Raw genomic sequence first — 18,123 nt, forward strand, 5'->3', positions numbered from 1 at the left:
GCATCTAATTTCCACTGGATTTATTTTAATGGAGATAACCGAAATTTAATTCTCACAAGTTAAGACCCACAACAGAAGGTGAGTGAAGAACAGCCATTGAGTTTTAAACACATTAATGATGTGATGAGTGATGCTTGCAGTGTCATCGGTTGACTTTTCGGCATAGCTAGATGTTAACTCTTTAAAGTTGGACTATTACTGATAATTTAGATTTTATATTTATTCTAATAATGTGAAATCTGACACTTCGATTAAATATTATTATCTCTTCCAGTGAATAAATGGTGAATCAATTCCTCATACAATTTTTGGACTTGCCTGCTTACTAATCATGGTATCAAATAATGTTTGGATGCATCCCTGCAAGACAATCATCAATATTTAAAACACAACATCCAAAAATTTACTATGTTACGTTTCATACAAATCATTCATAAAAAGGTCTTTAAATAACATATTATTCAAATATACAGTTCCCTTTGATTTGTATTAAAATTAGTAAAGGTTCCAAGTGTACAGCTTAATCATTCTCTGTGGTATGTGTCAGCAAATGTTTCTTTAAAGCTGCTTTATAAGAAAATTTGTCACTACAGATGTCACAAACAAAAGGTTTTTCTTTCGTATGAGTTCGTAAATGTATTTTTAAATACGGCCGCTGAGAAAATGTTTTATTACAAATATCGCATGAAAATGGTTTCTCTTTCGAATGAATACGTAAATGTCTCTTTAAATCCGAATTGCTTGAAAAGGCTTTATTACACAGATCACATGGATAGGGTTTTTCGTTCGTATGCGTCCTCAAATGATTCATTAAATTCCATTTAGCGGAAAATATTTTATTACAAATGTCACATGAATATGGGTTTTCTTTCGTATGGATACGTAAATGGGCTTTTAAGCTCGATTTCTGAGAAAACATTTTATCACAGATGTCGCATGCAAACGGTTTCTCTTTCGAATGTATCCATAAATGTCTTTCCAGATTCCATTTTGAAGAAAATGCTTTATGACATACATTACATACAAAGAGTTTTTCTTTCGTATGAGTTCGTAAATGTGGCTTTACACGCTTCCGTTGAGTTAAAATTTTATTGCATATGCCACATGTATACAGTTTCTTTTTTCTATGAGTCACTAAATGTTCCTTTAAATTTTTGGCCTGAGAAAAGGCTTCATTACATAAACCACAGGCGTACGGTTTTTCCATTTTGTAATTTTTTTTTTAAGTAATGCCTATTTTTAATAATTCCTTCGAGGTAAACTTGAATTTATAATTCAGTAATGCACCTTCCTTTTAGTTTAAATGAGATATAAGCATAAATTCCCTCTTTTGTTTATCCAAATAAGAATATTCTCAAACAAAAATAAATCGTGTAAATCAAAAACTGTAGACACATATACTTGAGTAATTGGAATTTTTCATTTTGTGATCCTGCAATCCATCCAAGAAATTTCTGACGAAAACAAGTTATTTCTCTGTAACTATTCTCACTATCAGGACACACTTCCGAGAAATTGCACCCTTCATCAAGGTTCCACACAATGAGCTTCAAAACCTAGATAACATGAAAAACTGATATAAATATTACATTCGGATTTATTGAAAATAATCAAATGTGTGCAAAGATGAAAACAGATCAACAACAATTAGTGTGGCAACTACACTGACGACTTCCCGCAAGAAAACAAATCGAAGAGTTTATTTCAGTAAATGAAATTCTGCAGGATGTTGTAAAGTCTAAGTTATTTAGCAAAATTCATAATTGCATTCTTTTCGGCATTAATATATATATATATATATATATATATATATATATATATCGTATTGTGATTTATATATAAAAAAAAGTGGTTACTCAGTTTGATTCGAAAATACTTCAGAAATTTTGAGAAACAATTCCTTTTTCTAGAACTTTACTGAGAATGGATTATAAAAAATAATTTCAAATTTTGACATTATTATGAAAGAAAAGGCTCAAATATATGACAATACAGAAGTACGGAAAAGCGTTATAGATTAAGAATTCACCAGCGACACCGGAGTATTTGTGATGAAATGACGGTTTCTTGGAAATATAAAATGAATTCCCCATCTCCGGATGGTGTTAAATACAGTAAATAGAGGCAGTTTATAGAATAAAATGTATTTTTGTTATGAAATTCACAGGCATGTGAGACTAAGGCCGTGCTTTGTTAAACCAGAAATCGCGCAGTTCTCAGCTTTAAATATCCATGTTGTTTGGAGGGAAGTTTTTAGAGATCATTTTGCAATCATTCGATGCCATAAATGTAAAAGTGATCAAGAGCACGTCATGTCATATCTTCGCAGACCGATGTCATAAGTTATCAGGTTAGGAGAACTAGGCTGCTAAGCATGCAGATGGAATTGATAGGGGCATACGCCTTCGCAAATGTTGGACATTTCTATCAATACAGGGTTTAAATAATGCCTTTTATGCCTTCATCTTGTATTCAAATGAAGGTAAGCACAACGCAAGCAATTCTGAAGAAATTCCTTGCCTCAGTCAGTGTTTAATGATCAATGAATGTAACTGAGTCTCAAATACCGGGTTGCAACACAAAGCTCGAAAAAAAAATCCCTGTATCTTCTCTATTTCTTCCCTGTACGTATACTTAAGATATGGGAAAATGGGCCCTCATGTGCTAATTATAATGGAATAGGGTTTATACAAAACCCGACTTTTTGTAAAACTGATTTTCAAATTCAATATTTCCAAAAAACCGGCTTTAGCCGGTTTTCGAATTTTTGTCAAAAAAATAGAATAAAGAAAAATATTTAATTTAATTTATATAAAATAACAAAAAAAAACGAAATCAATATCAAAGTCAAAATATAAAAAAAAATAAGGATTACATATGCATATTACTTAAACAAAATAACGAAAACTGAAAAAATAAATTTCAAATAATATTCATATTATTTTCACTCATTTTAATTTCTCCTAAGAAAATAGGATTTTAAAAAACATAAGATATTTATTCACTGAACGGTGGTTAAGTCTTGTTCTTATTTTGGACATAACAATGCCTGAAATTGAAAATACTCGTTCACTAGCTATTGAGCTTGGTTTTATAGTTTTAAGAGCATCAAATAACAAATCTAAGTTTTTTTGTACTTTTATTCGTTGCCGCAAATAATGAAAATTCAGCATTCATTGTTTTTGGATTTGTAAGTTTTTCTTCAGGGTCTTCAAGAAACTTAAGAATTGATTTTTCTGTGGCTTCTTTTAAAAAAGCATTTCTCTGATGTAGTATCTCCGGTTTGCTCTTCATCAGAATCGGTTTCCAGATAACTTAATAATTTTGGTTTTTGAAGCTAAAGAAAGTACACTAGATTTCTTCGCTGAACTAGAAATGTTTTGTGGATTTTGCAAATACAGCAAAAGAATTGGTAAATTCTACATTTCTTTCTTGAATTCGTTTTTCTAAAGCATATAAAAATTTCAAATTTAATTCAGTTTTTAAATTTTTTAGTTCAATTAACAGAAATTCAGATATACCTTCACTTGTTAATAAATTGGCATCTCATCGGCCTAAGCTTTCAGCTGTTAGATGATCGATCTCAACCGATAAAATTCAATTAAAAAATTACTTTTTATTTTATTTTATTTATTTATTTATTGAAGACGAGGAATATCCAGACGTCCCAGAAAACCGGTTTTCTTAATTTAAAAACCGGTTTTCGAATTCGACAAATTTACTTTAAAAAAATGGTTTTTTAAAACCGAGTTTGAAAACCGACAAACCCTATAATGGAATATAGATTTAAGGGATGAAAAAAGCAATGAAAAGAAGCAACAATTTAACATTCTTCGAATCAATAGCATATTAAAAGAAGGTTTATATTTACAAAAAGGAAAAAAATAGACAATTTACTTTTATTTATTATCAAGAATTTTGCAACACAAAACTTATGTATTAAGGGAGCGGGGGGGGGGTATATTAATTTTAAGTCGCACAAAATTAAGGACTCAGGTGAAATAGAACACAAAATATTTTTGTTATCATGATATAAATCATTTAACGATTACTTAACAAAAAACATTACAAAGCAAGATTTTTTTTTATTTACTTATTTATTCATTTTTGCAAATTCAAGTATTTGGGCATATATTTCTGTAGATTTTAAGCCATCAGTTTCATGAAGATAACGGATCTAATCCGTAACAAATAAGTTGCAACATTTCAGTATAGCTTAACGTACATTTTTTAGTTATTTCACTTTCAATGAACAGATTTGAAAATATTTCCGACATATTGTTAAATGAATTAAGGGACGAATGTTACACAACACATTTTAATGCCCGTAAAAATTCAGCTTTAAATGAGATGAAGTGACTTTTATCCATGATGCAAGGGAGATATTCAATCGAAAACTTCTTAATAATAAATATTTTTTTACAAAAAAAAAATCCTATAAGTCAATATGACGCACTTTAATAATGTACATTAGTATCATAAATGTACAGTTGCTTGTCCTATTCGGCCATTCTCTAGAAATCAAAGCCTCCAAAAATGTTAACAAGAAAAAAAAAAGAAGAGTGCAGCAGATCACTTACCACACCAGTGACAGAGTTTTACGGTTAGAAATATTTTGGGAAAGTCATGGTAACAAAACTACTCCAATTACGGATAAGCTAATTATTTGAAACCATTCGTCTTTGTTTTTTATACGCTCTTCATGAATGAATGAATGAATGAGAAAAGTTTTTTTATCCCTAACTGTCATATCCATGTCAGTATTTCAATTGTAATTGGTTTCATCTATCTTATGAATAAAGATTTGTATTCCTTCAGTGAATTGTGAAAAACAATTTTGAAAAGAAAAATTTCATTTATGCAATATTGTGCTTTAATACAAGTTTTTAGCGTTTAGGTAAAAAGCTTTAGGTGAAGCTTAGGTTAGCTTTTAGGTGAATTGTGAAAAACAATTTTGAAAAGAAAAATTTCATTTATGCAATATATAGCTTTAATACAAGTTTTTAGCTTTTAGGTAAAATTAATTGAAAAAAATTATAACTATTTGCTGCTAAAACTATTTTAAAACAACTTTTTGACAATATGACAAAAAAAAAATAATCTAATGAATTATTTCGTCCAAAAAATGTAACTACATATCTAAAAGCTCGTCTTTTTTACAAGGAAACGCGATGTGGCGATGTGACAACCTTTTTTTTTTTTTTTTTTTTTCCCCGACAAGCAGCATTTTACATCCTAAAACGTAACCAAGATGGATTCATATGTATTACAAAAAATTGAATCAACTCAAATATATTATTAAAAAAATATAATTTGAAAGAGACATTACCAATTTTTTATAATAAAGCAAAACCATAATATGCATTTTTTTTTCTCCTTAAAAATTATTTTCATTAAAATTTACAATCCATATTAAAAAAAATCCATTAATCAAATTATTCAGTGTAATATATATATTTCCAGGATGACACTTGACAAAGATACTTCCATTTCAGTGCTTGAAAAGTAAATGCCTTTCTATTCTTAAGCTTTTCACAGGTTTAAACATGCCCATTAATTTCAATAGTTTAGATTTCTAATAAGATAATATATTAAAATATTTTAACTAAATTGTTCATATTGTTCTACAACAGCTCTAAGCATATAGACTAAAAATGCTTATCATGTGCTTTTAATATTTGATGAATTGTCTAACAAATATACTTCTCATAGTCTAAGTAAGGCTTAAATATGTAAACCACAGCATGCAAAATGGGATCAAAGTGACCCATTGATTTGTGCCACTCATGAAGTCAATGAGTGACACAAATCAATAGCTATCATGATCAATTATGAATTGCAAAGCAAGCATTATTTGTTACCTGCTCAGATAAAAGCTGAAAGAGGGGTAGAAATACTGGAATGGGTTTTGTAACATGATTTAATATCATTTTCAATCATTCTTATATTATTCACTATATGTATTATTAATTTTAAATGTCTATATATGAAAGAAAGAATAATCTGCTTCTTGTAAACATTAAAAAAAATATAAGATAAAATATAATATTGTCATTCTAGATTTTTTTTTCAACAATCATATTTTCAGCCAACTAATAATTTTACTGTACACAATCTCAATTTCAAAGGAAATATATCAATGAATAATCAGAGAATAAATGTAAAGCGGAAATGATAAAATTCAATTGAATATTTTTTGTTTGTTTTCTTAAAAATGCATTGCAGCACAAAGATTTAGTAACTGAAATAATTCATTAAATAATAACAATCATTCATTTAATAAGGTAATATATATATTTTAAATTATTATTACTTCCACTAGAATTTGAAATATCACATAAAGTTCATTACCAGATAACTAATAACTAGCTTGTATTTCTAAAAATTGTGGATTTATTAAAATAGCAATAAGTATTTAAAATTGCAATTTCATATAATTTGAAGTTTATGCACTTCACATAAAATCCATTAAAACAAAGAAGAAGTCAAGTTATATTAATAAAGCATATAAAAATAGGAAAGAACAAAATTTAGAAACAAATTATGATATTTGAAAGCGATATTATAAAACAATTTGTGAAGTGAAGAATAGTGTGCTCCCGAGTTTGGAACGCTCTTCTAGGAATCCTAATGCTGTTTTGTTTACTACTTTTTGCAGTGGTTGAGTTGTATATGAACTACAACTATATTGTGAAAAATGTTAAATTAAAAATATTTAAAAAAATATTGATTAGATTTTAATTTTGTTCTTTATTATAATTAAAAGTTTATTAAATAAAGAAAGTTAAGCTTACAATTAAAAGTTATTTCCTTCTTTCTTTTTTTTTAAATGTGAATAAGAACAGAAAATATTTATTCTTTTGCAATTTTTAATGGTCAGTATGCGCTTTAAAAAATCGTCTGCATTCTCACTTTAAAAAACAGCTGCAATGGAATTCTTTGCAGTTCTCGTAATTCTTTTGATGTTTTAACGGTTGCTTCCCTTCATAATTTATTATGTTGATGGATGTCTGGTAAATGGGAGGGAAGACAGTATTTCGAACCTGCAGAATGGATGAAGGGCGAGTGAAATATATATACAGAGTGGTCAAAAAAAAAACTTCCCCTATATATGAAACCCTAGCGGCCTATCCGCTCAACCAATCGAACCAAAATTTCAGACATGGTTGTTTGAAGGTATGCGCTGGAGATTGTGATGATTCTAAACAACACAGGGTTCACAGTTACGGTTACAGTGAGAGAATTTTGAAATTTTCGAATGGCTACACCCACTTTTTCATTGCGCAAATTGATCAGAGTATTGAAAAACCACAAATGGCATTGGAACGATTAGCGTGTGACGAAAATTGCCGCCGTAAAGCATATGCAAAGAAGAGCATTATAAAGGACTAATGACAACACAGAGTTTAGTTTAGTTTAGTTTAGTTATATTAACGTCCCGTTTGAAGCAACACTAGGGCTATTTTGGGACGGACCTCGTAATTTTGAACCGCGGTCAGATGACGAAGACGACACCTGAGCTGGCACCCCCCTCTCCACACCGCACTACACCAGCGGGAGGACGTTTGGCCATGACGGATTTAACGTGCAACAGACCCCCCTACACGACGGTTCTTCAGTGGAATCGGGTCTCGAACCTGAAACCCTCCGGTTCCGAAGCCGAGACCTTACCACCAGGCCACCGCGGCCATGAGAACACAGAGAGGAAAGAGAAAAAAAGTTTTTATTGGAATGGAAAGTTATAATTACAGGTTTTCAACGTTTTCATCTTCGCAGGCGACAATGCATTGCATTCGGGAGATTGTGGACAACAATGCCGAACGTAACATGAAAGGAGGAATCTGCATAACTTCACGTGCTATCGCATCTTGAAATTCTGACACATCTCGTGGACCAGGCATGTACACCTTAGATTTCAGATAACCCCAGAACCAGAAATCCGTAGGAGTGAGTCGGGGTATCGCGGTGGCCACGAAACTGCAAAGTTACTAGAGATGACTCTATCAGCAAAGTGTTGTTGCAGCACTGGTCGAACACATTGGGCGACGTGTGGAGGATCCCCCATCTTGCATCCATACAATGTCCCTAATGACATTTCGTTGCTGCAATTCAGGAATAACGGAATTCCGCAATTATTTGTTGTGAAGCAGAATGCAGTTTGAAGACAGTGAAGAGACTTTTTATCTTTTTAATATCCATTGGGAAAGCATAATTATTTACAAGCAAAGACACGGACATTGCGCGCCCGCCACAGCGCATCACAGAAGCATAAGTGGGGGAAAAGAAGGGCCGAAATAAATTATCCCTCGCCTTATATAACCTTAGATTTTGATAGGGAAAATATTTCTTCGTTGTGCTAATATATTAATAAGATTCTGAAAGGGACTTCTTACGCATGTTAATCACATGTAAGGGAAACACAGGGATCTTTTAAGAAAGAATGTGCTTACTGGACATTTTTTACCCCTTCATGCCGAGCGTGTGAAAGTATCGGCGTTTAGCTGATTAAGCAATTTTACAAAGCTTCTCTTGAATTAATTAAGTCGAGACAGTGGAATTGGATCACGAAATAAGAGAATATTTTAGAATGAAGTTACTATGGTCTAAATTAAGATAAAACCTTGAAAATTAATTAAATTGAAATTAGAGTTTAAAATATCATTACATATATATATATATATACTAGCCGCCTTTGGCAACCAGCCGGTTCGCCAGTGTTACCGCTCCCTACAATTTTCAATTAAATATTTTAAGTAACTGGTCTCTTAATAGATTCTCAAACAAAACATTTTTAATCTTCAAATTTTGATAGTCATACCAAACTTATACTGTTGTTTAGATCGTTTCGTTCAATTTATTATATATATATATTGCTAATTTGTTGTCATTTCCGGTAAAACTTCAACTTTAATTTAAAGTGGAAATGATGAAATTGCAATTAATATAAAGATATTTTTTAATAAAACCAAGCATTTTATCTTATTTATCATCTTTATTGTTACTTATTTATTATTATTATTATTGAATATGAGTATTGCAAACAGAATCGCTCGGTATTTAAGTCTTATGTGAACTACAAAATATTTTTCATAATTTATGTAATATCTCAAACTATAATTCAACAAAAATTTCTCAGATTCAGCATAAAATTCAGTATTTAGTTTTGCTTTCAAAAGGATTGAAATGAAATCAATAAAAATATTTTGTTCCGGTCTATAAATATATTTCAAAAATTATGAAGTCTAAATTTAATTCAGTAAGGTATCAGATTCTGAGAAATATTCTGGACACACCAAATTTTAAATAAATAAATTAATGTTTCTATTTTCCACGATCAACTAAGACTTATTTATGAAGTTTTGAATGTTAAAAATTTAGAAAAACTCAACATTTTCATAATCTTAGGCCAATTAATCTTGAGAAACCTGCGCGCTGATTGGCGTATTTTCTTAGAAACGATCGATGGAAAATCTAAAATTATCCTTTTTTTTATTGAATAGTGATATTCAAATTTTCATAAATCAGTCAGTTTAAGTGATTGATTTAGTTGATTAGAAATTAACTCTTTTTATTTAAAATATTAGTGTTTCAAGAACATTTTATTATTCGTGATATCTACAGCAGAAGCTTTATGTAAAATCAAAAGTTCGTTATTTATTAGAGTATTTATTGAATCAAGTTACATAAAATATAATCATTTTCCATTTAGACCATTTTAGCAGATCTGTGTCTTACTAAAGGTTTACAAATTAGCTGTGTGGTCCTGATTTGAATGGATATCCTGTTCATATTAAACAAAACTTGCCTTAAAATAAAATTGATTTATTGTATTAATAATATAGAGAGTGTAAAAGATCATAAAATAATTTTTCTTGAATTTATTGTTTAGAAAAAATAATATTTCATATTTGTTTCATTTCCTACAGACACGTGCTGAAAATTATATTTTTGCAGATTTCCTTTCCAAAAAGATTTAATTTATTTTTAATTGGAGCTTTAATCAATGTGATGGCAACACTTTGAAAAAAACTAATTTTTTCCCATGAATGCGAAACGTGCTCGTGAAGCTTAGATTTTATTTTTATTTTGTACGAAAAAAAATGTTGAAAAATATAGTTAAAATATTTATTTAAAAATTCATTAAAAATGGAAATTTAATTTTAAGGTTAAAATATTGGTATCATTTAAAAGATAAATTTTTGATCTTTTATTTCATGTAAAAATATTTTTTGTGCGGTAATATTTTCGGAAGTTATAACAGAAACACGCCAAAATTTCGGTTAATTTTTAAATAAATAAAATTTTAATTAAAAATTTTAAAAAATAACCCCCAGGTGCACATTTCCGTCCTCCAAGGTATACACATGCCAAATTTGGTAGCTGTAGGTTGAATTGTCTGGCCTGTAGAGCGCCAACACACACACACACACACACACATTGAGCTTTATTATAAGTATAGATTATGAGTTGATGGATGCTTTGAAATTTTGTGTGGAGAATGTTTTGATATCGAACTGGCAAAATGGATGAAGGGTGAGTGGAATATATTTTTTTACGAGTTGATGAAGTAGGAAAAAGGATGTTTGAAATTTTGTATAGAGAATGTTTCGATTGCTTCTTCCACCGTTCTTTTTTTTTTTTTTTTTTTTGGTTATGTACTGTTCCTGTTATCCACACAGTCCTTATGTTCAATGTACCAGCGAAGTTACTAGGAAGCCGTATGATGTTGTAGTTGTTTTTAAGTTAAAAAATTCTGCCTTCGGCATCTGTAGAAGGCACCGGGCAGTCTGGAAAAAAAATACTTATAAAAAAAGTAAAAAGTTCTAATTATATGGCGAAAGTATTTGTTTATTTTATCCACCTTCTTTACTAGACCTTAAAGATAGCAAATGGATGAAATGATCCTTGATCCGAACCAATGAAATTCACCCGAAATTCGCGCGTCATCGTGACGTCAGAAAGAGAAAAAAAACAACGGTTTGGCGGTAACATGAGTATATGGTATTATTAAACTGAAAGATGTGCATAACTTTCAATAAAAACTGTGCATAATTACAAGACAGACAGAAGTATATGCCAAAAAACACAAAGATGCTTCATTTTTGTGGCCAAGATACTTAAAAGTATTAAATTTTTAGAGCACTCTTTTTATAGTAAGTTCACAAAATTGAAGTTAAAAGTAAAGGGGATTTTAGTGTGCCCCTTGCTGCGCCAACAATGCCAAGTCGCCAATAAAGATGGCGGACAAAATAAACAAATACTTCCGTGGAACAGTTAATGTTATCATTTCCCGCCATATAATTAGGACTCTTTACTGATAAGTATTTTTTTTTTTTTTTTTTTTTTTTTTTAAGACTGCCCGCTGCCTTCTACAGATACCATCGGCATCTGTAGAAGGCACCGGGCAGAATTTTTTAACTTAAAAAAAACATCCCACGGCTTCGCTAGCAGCGGGAGCGGAAACCTAGTAGCTTCGCTAGCACGTTGAACATAAGGACTGTGTGGACAACAGGAACAATACATAACCAAAAGAAAAGAAAGAACGGAGAAAGAAGCAATTGAACATTCTCCATACAAAATTTCAAACAAACACCCTTTTCCCAACTTCATCAACTCCTTAAAAAATATAATCCATTCACCCTTCATCCATTCTGCCTGTTCCGATTTAAGTAATTGTTAATAACTTGGGAATTCTTTTTAATATATTAATAGCTTATTACTGCTATTCTTTCCTAAATTCATTTTCTCAAAGTATGACAGCTTTTATTTTAAAAGTAGTCTAACGTTTTAAGTTAAAACTTATGAACTAAAAAAAAAAATTTACTATAAACTTTATGATATGGAGCCAAAAACTATACACATTTTCAGTTATATACCCTAAAAATTTCAGTTAAGCCAAAATTAATTGATGATTTGGTTGACATGAGTGATAAATCTAAAGCCTATTATTTTGCTGGGTCAGAATTTTTTCAGCAACATATTTTTCATATAAATTATGTCATAAATTTCATATAAAATACCATTATTATTTAATCAGTTCAATAATACAGTATACTCATTCCCATTATGACTTAATAATGATCACAACCAAGTCTCCTGATTGTTTTTCTCGTATTTTTTTTCTTTCTGACGTCATGATGACGTGCGATTTCGAGTGAATTTCATTGGCTCGGATCAAGGATCATTTCATCCATTTCCTATCTTTAAGGTCTAGTGCCATCTTTATTGGGGACTTGGCATTGTTGGCGCAGCAAGGGGCACACTAAAATTCACTTTTACCAACATTTTAATAATGCAATACATATGTTATAAATAAAAGAATCCCTAAATAAATACAAAATTTAATAAATCAACTTATTAATTCGAACATAAAAAAAAAAAAAAACAGGTTACACCTACCTAACACACAAGGATAGCTTTTAGAGCAAAATTTTCTTCAGGATTCATATGATCAATCTAATTCTGGACATAGCAAGTTTATGTAGAATTACATAAAAGCATATTAGAATGATTTTTTCATATCAACCCTGTGAATTAACATAAATTAAAATGGTAGATTAAATTAAAACTAACAATAAAATGTCTATGTACATGTGTGCATTGACAATCTACAAGCCAGACACTTTGACTTACAGCTACCAAATTTTGAAAATAGGAATAAGCATTTTACAGATTATTTAAAATTTTAAATAACTAAACATTCAGCCATTACAGCACAGAAATGAATTTTACATTATATTAAAATATGAAAAATTGTCATTTTAATTTTGCCAATCTTATAATGGTAAAACTTTTTGTTAAATTTTAATAATTTTTAAAAAACTATTTTTTGCCTAGTTTTTAACAGATTACATTGTTGCTATAAAATTCAAACCATCTTCATTTTTTCATTAAACAATTAATAACTTGATTTTCTTCCAATGGTGAATGCAAAGGAAGGATTGTGTGTAATACCTATGTAGTTTACAAAACAAATAAAAAAATTGAGGTTACAGTATCGTGAAAATAAAAAGGTAGATGAACCTGATATTTACATTTTTAACAGTCCTATGATGTTATGGGACTAGTTTCCATCAGAAAGTTTCACATTTTCAATAAATCAGACTAAAGTGAGACATTAAAATAATATGATTCTAATGTTAAACAATTTGGCAAAATCATGAACTTACAATTAAACAATTTATCTGCAAACAAATGAAATCAATATTCCTTGCAAGCCCATTGATCATCTAAAGCAACTAGATTTTAAAAAAAATTAAAAAAAAACCTATTATCAAATATGGTGTTTCATTTTTTAACTACGACATTGCATCACTGGAAAATCTTATTGCATTAATCAGAATTGTGAAATCAAGATAGGACAAAAATTGTCTACTGTAATACAATATCTTGCTTGACAACTATACTTAAAAAAAAAACAGTAGGTGCTAAAGATAAAAAGGATTAAATCTGAAAAAAAAATACTTAAAAAAAAAAATTGAAAACTGAATAATTAAAATAAACATATAAATTTGTTTGGTAAGATTGAATAAAAGTTTAAAAAAACATATCTAATATTATTTATCTGGACTTCTAACAATCATAATTTTTAATGTCACTTTTGTTAAGAAACTGGATTTCTCCCTTCGTTCATATAACTTATATATAAGTATTATTTTGTCCACATTTTCTTAATATTTAAAAATGGGTCAACATGATTTCAAACTTAAATACATATATATATATTCTTATATGCAAATGGCAACTGATAAAAACCTAAACAATAATTCAAATGACATAGAAATAATTCAATATTCTTACACTATGCATCTGTGTATATTAATAGCATAATGTAAACATATATATTTACTTGTATCATCTTATCTCGAATATTTCTTAAATGACAAAAGTAAAAAAAAGAAAATTTTAAAATAAATTGCTCATAATTAATCTATCTAATTAGTTATTATTATGATGATTATCTAATTAGTTATTTCTTTATCATGAAATTTCTCAGCTTACTGAGAAATTTTGCTTCCCTTGTCATAAACATGAACACACACAAAAAAAATTTTTCACTAGAGCAAAAACATTCATTTTTAAAAATACTGTAATCAATTAAACAATAAAATACACAATAAATCAATTATAAATTTTCACTATAACAAAATTTTCATTTTCATAAAATAAAATAATCAATTTATTCAAAAAGAGTTTATATATATGTCTGGAATAAATTGATATACTGTTCTCAATATAATTTTAATATGAAAGCAGTAGTAATTTTTTTGCGTCTTATATACTTTTAAATTTATCTTAGCATCTTGAATATATATATTCCAGAGACGTCAAACACTCAAAATAACAGCATTTTTATTCCATACTAACTATATTTGTCGTTCCCCATTCTATTTCGTAACGGAATGATACAAATGTCTAAATTATTAATCTTTTGAACAATTTAGTTGTTGTATAAAATGTAACACTCACAACTTATAGAAAAGATACTCATCTCTTAAAACAAAAGAAAAATATGGCTTGTTTAAACCTTACTTAAAAGCACTCCGGTCGTTCTCATTCAGTAAACAAAACATTTCTTGCGCCATGTCTCCTTTACGCCAAATCTAAAATAGTACGTCAAATAATCGCCAAGTAGTAAGTGCAGCCCATAACGAGTTCATCGAGAAATTATTCCGTGCATACGGGTTTTAGGTGCATTCTCGTTCCGGACCCTGAAGGGACTTCAATTGTAACAATGCGAAAAGATTATTTAAATAATCTTTTCTCATTGTTTTGATAATTATTAACTAAACTTTTCAGTTTAACTAACTTTAAATAACTAAACTTTTGTTCGTTTATCTCCTCCGATATTTTCTTCTATATAAATAATAATCTACAATAAAATTTATTTTTAAATGTATTAAATTAAAGGTGTATATCACTTTTTATTAACTTTAATTATTATATAAGAAAAAGAGTCACAATTTTAATGTCTTCAGGTGTGCCTCGATTTGTCGATAGAATTTATATTCTACATTAAATTATAAGCTAAATTTAATGTAGAATATAATTTTGATTTAATAATTAATTTATCATACTAATAACTACACAAATCAATTAAAGGCGAATATGTGTAATCGTAACTCATATTACATTTTTTTACATACTTAGTATATATTAAGTATAGTTTGATTTTACTTTCTGTTTATAATTGAACTTGTACGAGAAAATTATGATTTTTATATAAATAAAAAGTTATATTTTGAAAATCAAAAAATCTTACTTTTCGAACAGTTTTTGTTTTTTTTAATTTTAATATTAGAGAATATAGAAATTTCATTATGAAGTTGTAGTTTTACAATGCTTAGAATTACATTGGTATTTCTTAATAATTTATTTGTGTTGGCTGGAAATAGAAGTTATTTCTTAAACTGTTCATTAAAAAGAACTGATGAAAAAAATTACATTTTACTTTCCTAATAACATTTTACTCTTTTTAACAGGAAACTTGATCAATTAATAAATTGAATTTCAATTTAGCAATTTATTAGAGTTAGATGTAGAATCAGTATTGTTAAACGTTGATCAATTTATAATTTAGAATATAGCTTTCACAATATTGTTCAAAATCATTAAAAGTAGAACTTTTAATATTGTTTTCAAAATATTGTACAATATTATAAAATATTAATGTAAAAATTGTTTCTGTTTTAAAATAAAATATCAAACTAAATAAATTATTAAATTATGACTAATATTTGTGTTCTTTCATTGTACTGTATCAAGGTTTTTACAAATTTCCGTGCCTTTTTAATGTAGCTTCATACTATGCAATGTTATATGGTATTAAATGTTCACAATATTATTCAACGTTTCCTAAATGTTATGTAATATTAGGGTGCTGCGGACGTTGTTCTAATTTATATTGTTTCTATGAATAAATTATTTCATATAGAATTAATCCGACTATTTTCGAAAACGAATTTTTAAAAAGAATCATAAATATTTTTTATTTTACAAAATACCAAAAACAGAATTGAAAGGCAGCTATTAGAAAGAAAAATACACTTGTTGACTTTAGTTTTTGGAAAAAAGAAAAAAAACTGCTTATTTAATGATAGTTTAGAAAAATTTTCCTTGTTAGGAAAAACAGCGTAGTTAAAAAAATATTGGAAATATTTAATTTTTATTTCACATGTATATAGCTCAAACTACATAAAATGTAACAGACCATAAAATAGAAATTATTTTAATAAACAAAAATTTTATGAGCATTGAAGTTGCAAGTAATGATTTTTTTGTAAAAATTTGTCTATGTTTTGAAGTGTCTATAAAACATGTCTGAATGAAGCTATCTTAAAATCCGCGGTCTTCACACCCTCAAAGGTTTTAAATTCATGCATACCAAATTTTATGAAATTTTATTGAATTGATTTTGAGATATCTGGGGGCACGGCAGTGCCCCCGCCAAGTCGAGCAAAAACAAGCGGCACGGCCGTACTATCCTTTTCTCGAAGCAGTTCAGGCCATTTTCAACCCCCTATAACTTCGTTGCGGATAAAACTAGAAGCCTGAATTTTCAGTAACCAAGCAGGCATTATATAAACACGGTATATTTCAAATTTCATTAAATTTGAACCAGTAGTTTAAGAATTATAACTAGTCAAAGTTTGTGAATTTTGTCACTGACTGACTGACTGACTGACTAACAGATCATCAAAACTCTAAGGCACTTCTAGCAGACATAGAAGCTTCAAATTTAGAATACAATTAGTGTTTAGTGTATAAATCAAGGAAAAACTAAAATATCCATGTAATAATGGACGGATCGATAAATTTTTCGAAGTTTCGAGCATTATCCATTTTGTCGGCAAATTCGTCGCCAAATGGTCGCCAAGTTTGTCACCAAGCTCTCGTATCACTGGCTCGGCATCCGGCAGCATCTAATACAGATTACTGTAAAACGGTCTTTCATATGATGACACTATTCTCGCTGGGAAAAATTAATTAAATCTCAAAATTACAGGTTTCTAACAATATCTAATTTGAAATAATTCAATTTGAAGCTGTGGAAGCTGCAAACGCAATGGGTGACTTTCAGAAAATCAATCTGGTAGAAGAAAGCAAACTGATCTTCAAAGTATGATCGCAAAACTTAATGTCGATCAAAAAAGAGTATTCGATATGATCACAAATAAAATGGACACAACCGATAATAACACTGACGTTTTAAGCTGTTTTGTGAGTGGAACTGGTGGCACTGGAAAGAGCTTTTTAATAAAAACTGTGAAAATTTGGGTTAAGACTTATTTAAACAAAAAAAGTGGCAGTTAGTACTCCAACAGGAATAGCTGACTATACATAGAATAGATTGACTATACATAGACTATTGCAACTGCCTGTAGAACACAAGCAAATACCGAAGTACAAACAACTTTCTGATGAAGTGCTCCTTCTGAGATCAGATTTGAAAGAAGTAGTGTTGTTTATAATAGACGAAGTGTCGATGATATCCAATGTTTAACATATATTTACTTACGCTTATCTGAAATATTCGACACAAGGACGATCAGAATGGGTAGTTTGGAAAAAAACATCTTGTAGTTTTCGGAGATCTCTTACAGCGTCCGCCGGTAAGAGAAAAGTCCCCTTTTGAAAAACTATCAAATGCTGAAACAAACAAGTTGTTAGGTTCCCATAATATACCGAATCTGGATTGAACTGTTCATATACGATGAACTTACAATTACATGCGACAGCTCAATGATTCTGACTTTGTTTAAATGCTAAATAGAATAAGATTAGGTGTGACTACACAAAAAGACCGCGACTTACTCTCGACTAGATTAATAACTCTCAAATCCAATTCAAATGAAAACAGATTAATTGAAATAATTGAACACCTCTCGAAACTTCCTGATGATAATGTTTGCTTATTATCTACAAAAAACATGTGTCAACAATGAAATACTGCAATGCTTAAATCTTTTCTACATCCCAAAATAAAACTTACAGCTGTAGATAGCATAAATTTCCCCAGATACCTAACAAAAAGAGCTCGTGAATGCATAAAAAAATATGAAGACGATGCTTCTATGACTGCAGGCCTGGAAGAGAACATAATTATAAAAACAGGAGCAAAAG

At 29.3% G+C, this 18,123-nt stretch overlaps 1 protein-coding gene across 1 annotated transcript; it reads right to left on the reverse strand.

The window, feature by feature from the left end:
* Positions 1–299: 299 nt before the first annotated feature.
* On the reverse strand, positions 300–1,747 carry LOC129988062 (gastrula zinc finger protein XlCGF49.1-like). Its single transcript, XM_056096167.1, has one exon. It carries the CDS (start codon positions 1,205–1,207, stop codon positions 521–523), a length of 687 nt encoding a protein of 228 aa, XP_055952142.1. The 5' UTR covers positions 1,208–1,747; the 3' UTR covers positions 300–520.
* Positions 1,748–18,123: the final 16,376 nt, after the last annotated feature.

Source organism: Argiope bruennichi, chromosome 10, assembly GCF_947563725.1.
Source record: "Argiope bruennichi chromosome 10, qqArgBrue1.1, whole genome shotgun sequence".
Taxonomy (NCBI): domain Eukaryota; kingdom Metazoa; phylum Arthropoda; class Arachnida; order Araneae; family Araneidae; genus Argiope; species Argiope bruennichi.

What these genes read in the sequence shown, in the direction of transcription:
- LOC129988062 (XM_056096167.1), bottom strand. Translation starts at nt 1,207, where the DNA reads ATGGAAAAACCGTACGCCTGTGGTTTATGTAATGAAGCCTTTTCTCAG.